General features: G+C 41.2%; 1 protein-coding gene across 1 annotated transcript in view; it reads left to right on the top strand.

Annotated features, from left to right (window-relative positions):
• THEMIS (thymocyte selection associated) overlaps nucleotides 1–1,537 on the top strand; it is a 75,988-nt gene extending 74,451 nt beyond the window's left edge. Inside the window, exon 6 of the mRNA XM_009999117.1 lies at nucleotides 1,374–1,537. Coding sequence (XP_009997419.1) covers nucleotides 1,374–1,537 — 164 coding nt within the window. The remainder of the gene's footprint in view (nucleotides 1–1,373) is intronic.
• The last annotated feature ends 2,588 nt before the right edge of the window (nucleotides 1,538–4,125 follow it).

Here is a 4,125-nt window from a genome sequence, read left to right as displayed (position 1 = left end):
CACAGTGGTTCCAAGATTAACCATGGGAGAATTCTTGTTTGAGAAGGTCAGTTCTATAAAGAAGGACCTGTTTGACAAACATGGCCTTGCTGAGAGGTCAGATAGGATGTGAGGCTTTGTGAACATTTGCAGGTTGTTTCACATCACGTGGTAGCAAATTAACCAAAGAGGGACAGCTGTACCAAAAGCAGCCTTTCACACACTTTAGCCCCTTCAGGTGAAACATTTTGCTTTAGAAACACAATTTCTTCTCAGCTCCATTTAACGTGAAGCTTTCTGATAATCTCTAAGGATGAGCTGCTTTTGTGTTGCTGCCTCAGCCTTGTCTGGTCCTGCTGCCACCTGCTTGTCCCCACTGTGGCCTGGGCCAAGGGATGTGATGGCTCTGGAGGGGAGACAAAAGCCAGCTGGTGACTGATCCTTGTGGACTCCTGCTCCATGTGACCTGTGGTCCCATGCATCTTGCAGATCTCTCTCTAGCCCTAGAGGAGCAGTAGGACCAGTTGGGCTGGAGAGAACATCCTGGGGTCTTTTGGCAGCATCCTGTAGCTCACTGGTGTGAGCTGTAATGCGAAGCTGCTGCTGTGCCAGGAGTCAGAGCACAGCCTGCCCTGATGCTGGAGCTGCAAAGAGGCCTCCTGTGAGGATCTCTACCCTTGTTAGAAAAGCCTACTGCTTTTTGGAAAGTTTGTCCTCTGTATTGCTCCAGATTGGTCCAGGTGGATATGAAAAAATGTACTTCAAAACGTTTAATTTTAACCTCAAGACACTTTCAAGCCTGCATTTTGTGTTATACCACCTTTTGAACAAGAAAACTGGGGGGTTTGGCTCTAGAAAATCCAAAAGTAACACCATGATTTCCTAGCTCCTCCTGGATCATCTCTTCAGGCAATGAAACACAAGACCATGGGAACACACCTGCAATAGAGATCATAGGTGATGCACATGCCAGATGGATTGCTTTTCTCTTGATATGGTCAGACAGTTTTATCTGTCTGCTTTTACACTGTCAATGATCACACTTTTAAACCATTTTAATAAGCCTCAGACTTACCTGTGGACAGCTAGCAGGGAGTGGACAACAGATGAGCTGGTTTGGCCACAGACTTTGAGGTACATGTACTATGCAAAAGCTGAAAGAGGAGTTCTTTATAGTGAAGACTCTTTTATGCAGTGCTCATCTAGGTTTCATTCTTGATCTGCCAGAAGTTCTGTCCAGGAACTTGAGCAAGATCTCTGTGAAAATGAGGTAACTGAGGAGAACATTGCTTCCCTTGTTTTTAGCCATTGTGGCTGTCTGTATGAATTGTATATTTTTGTGGGCAGAGTGGAATGTTCCATTTTGTTACAGTTATTTTTTGCTAATTACTCAGACCTAACAAAGAAGGCACTTGGAAAGTGTGAGACAGAAAATGAAGAGGAAGAAGAAGAGCACGACTATGAATATGTGGATGAAAATGTAATTGAAAACATAAGAAAAGAATTTCAAGACACCACGGTTAGAAATAAGGATACACTCTCTGAAGGAAGAAGGTGAGTGTGACCTATGATCCCTTATGGATGCAAATAAGTGCAGGCAGAGTGATTTTTCAGACTAGTTGGTAACCTTCATTCCCCAAAACAAGGGAGGGTTTTCCCTGGAAGCTGCCACTGTTGCCCTGAGTGTTCTGTGGATAAGGCAGGAAGGGCACTGTTGAACTGCCACTTGTGATCCCCTGTCACTCCTAGCGATGACACCTTTTTAAAGGGCTACCTGTGGTTGTTCTGCCGGTAGAAGTGCACACGCAAGGCCAGGTTTACAGGTGGAGAAAAAACCTTAACTAGACTGACACTTATCCTTACAAAACCACACAGAAACCCAGATAAAAGCTTTGTATCTGAAAGCCTGACTTCTTTTTTCCTGATTTGTGCCAGTTTGCTAGGACTCTAAATGCAATCCTTTTCCTGCTTTCAGAATTGGACACTTTATTGTGCATGACTAAGGTTTGTCTCTTAAAAAGCTTTCAGGCATTACCTGTGTTTTCACTAAATCCTTGAGGTTCTGCTCTGGCAGTCTGCAGAAGACTTAAAGTGCTAGTGAAGAGAGCCTTTGCTTCTAAAAGCTCTATGCATCATTTTCAGCTAAGCACAGATTAGACATTTTTCCTGAATCTGAGTGAAACCGTGTAGTTCCAGCTCTTTTCACTCACAGTTGAACCTTCCATGAACTTTACTTGGTTCAGCTGAATTGCTTCTCTTGTTAGGAAAACCCCCTGAAAACCCAGAAAAACTCGAAATGTCGTGTTCTGGAGACTTAAAAAAATACTTAATTAGGAAGTGGTATTTTATTTTAAAATGTGTTTTCTGTTTATTTTAGAATGGCATGCAACATTTCTATTCTGTTTGACTCAAGCCATGCACTGGATCTGAAATAAACTCACTTTTTTTCTGAAATGCCCAGACTCCCCTGAAATGTGACATCTAAGGCAGTGTGTGGTATCTGTATCTTTCCCTGCTCACAACCATAGAAACTCCAAAGTTACAGGAAAGACTAAAAAAAATGTACAAAGTAAAGGTCCTCACATAATGCATTCATTCCTCAGTCCACAGGCCATTGAAGATGGGCACTTGTTCTACAGTGTAAAGAAACAGAGAGAATAAAACTCTGTTTTGACTCAAACAGTATTTTTTACTATAGGCATTAAGGGAAAAACAGTTTCAAGAAGCAATGTCAACCTAGAAGATCAGCCTCTAATTATACCACTTTACCCACCTGCCATTTAAACTTCCTGTCAATAGAGGCAAGGTTTCACTTCATTAGCTGTCTTCTTTGAGGTATCTAACAAAGCATGAAAGAAAGGGCCTTGGTCACTTCCAGGAAGTTCACTATCCATCTTGGATTATGAAGCATTCCATAGTTCTGCTTCAAGAATTCATTAATCAACCATTGTCCTTCCCTTCCTCAGGACATTTATGCTATTTATTAATATTCCCTTTTAATTTGGTATATATTATATATATAAATGAAATCTATTGACCCAAGTTAGAAGGAGGAAAGCTTTAATGAAATACAGAAGCAAACTTCAGCAGTGAGTTGTGCTTTGAGAAAATCAGTGTTTCCTATTTGCAGTGATTCATCAGTGCACTCACAAAAACCCTTGTGCAATCAGGGCCAAAGCATGCCAGGATGATACTAGTCAGAACTACTCCTCCCCCTAAGCAGAAAGGAGAAAGAAAGAACAGAGATTTGCCTCAGGTTATTGCTATGTTAATTTGGATAGAATAAAAGTGCCTAGAGGGTCAATGACATTAACATGACCTCATCGCTCCAGGACAATAAGCAATTAAACAAGGGACTTGACTACAGATGTCTGAGCCTGCTATAGCAATAACCACCATTAACGTATTTTAACCTTTCATTAAAGATTCAAGAGAAAGTAGGAAAAAAATCTGAAAGCATTTAAAATGTGTGGCTCGCTCTTTAACAACACAAGTTTCTTTCCTCTACTGCCATGAATTGTTTTTTCAGAGATTTTTTTAAATGAGGAAAGCACTCACTTCACCAATCTTTTAGAAGGCATTAAAGATGTCAACGGTGTTTTTTCTTGGATGTGAGAAAAATGAGGAGAGAGGATGTTCATTGCAATGAACTGGAATAGCTCTGATACTGCTATAATGTCTCATCCCATGTCCCTGTAAACAAAATAAGATGGAGGAGTGGAGGAGCAGCAGCAACAAGAAAAACCGGCAGCAAAACCAGAGAAGACAGCTTCAGTCTCCAGTGTTAGCTGCTTGTAACCTCATGGCTGGAAAAAGATAGAAACAACATGATCCAGCCACCTGGAGAGCTGAAAATGAGTACTGGTGTCAGGGTGTTTCAGGATGTTGATTTCTGCACTTGAATTTCATACAAGTGCTGGAAAAGGAATGGTCTCAGCTGACTAAACCTGGATGTCTATTAAATAGGAGCCAAAACCCAAAAAGTAGAACAAAGAGAGATATGTAATCGGGAATGAAAAACCTACACAGCTGTTTTCTCTTGTCATGAGCTCAACAGTTGAGGCAGTTTTGTTTGAAAAAAGTGCTTTTGTGTGTGAGAAACATTTGTCATGCCAATTAACAGGCCCACACAGATCCTTCAACCAA

The sequence above is a fragment of the Chaetura pelagica genome, unplaced genomic scaffold, assembly GCF_000747805.2.
Source record: "Chaetura pelagica isolate M959 unplaced genomic scaffold, ChaPel_1.0 scaffold90, whole genome shotgun sequence".
Lineage (NCBI taxonomy): Eukaryota > Metazoa > Chordata > Aves > Apodiformes > Apodidae > Chaetura > Chaetura pelagica.
This window is presented reverse-complemented; position numbering and strand designations above follow the sequence as displayed.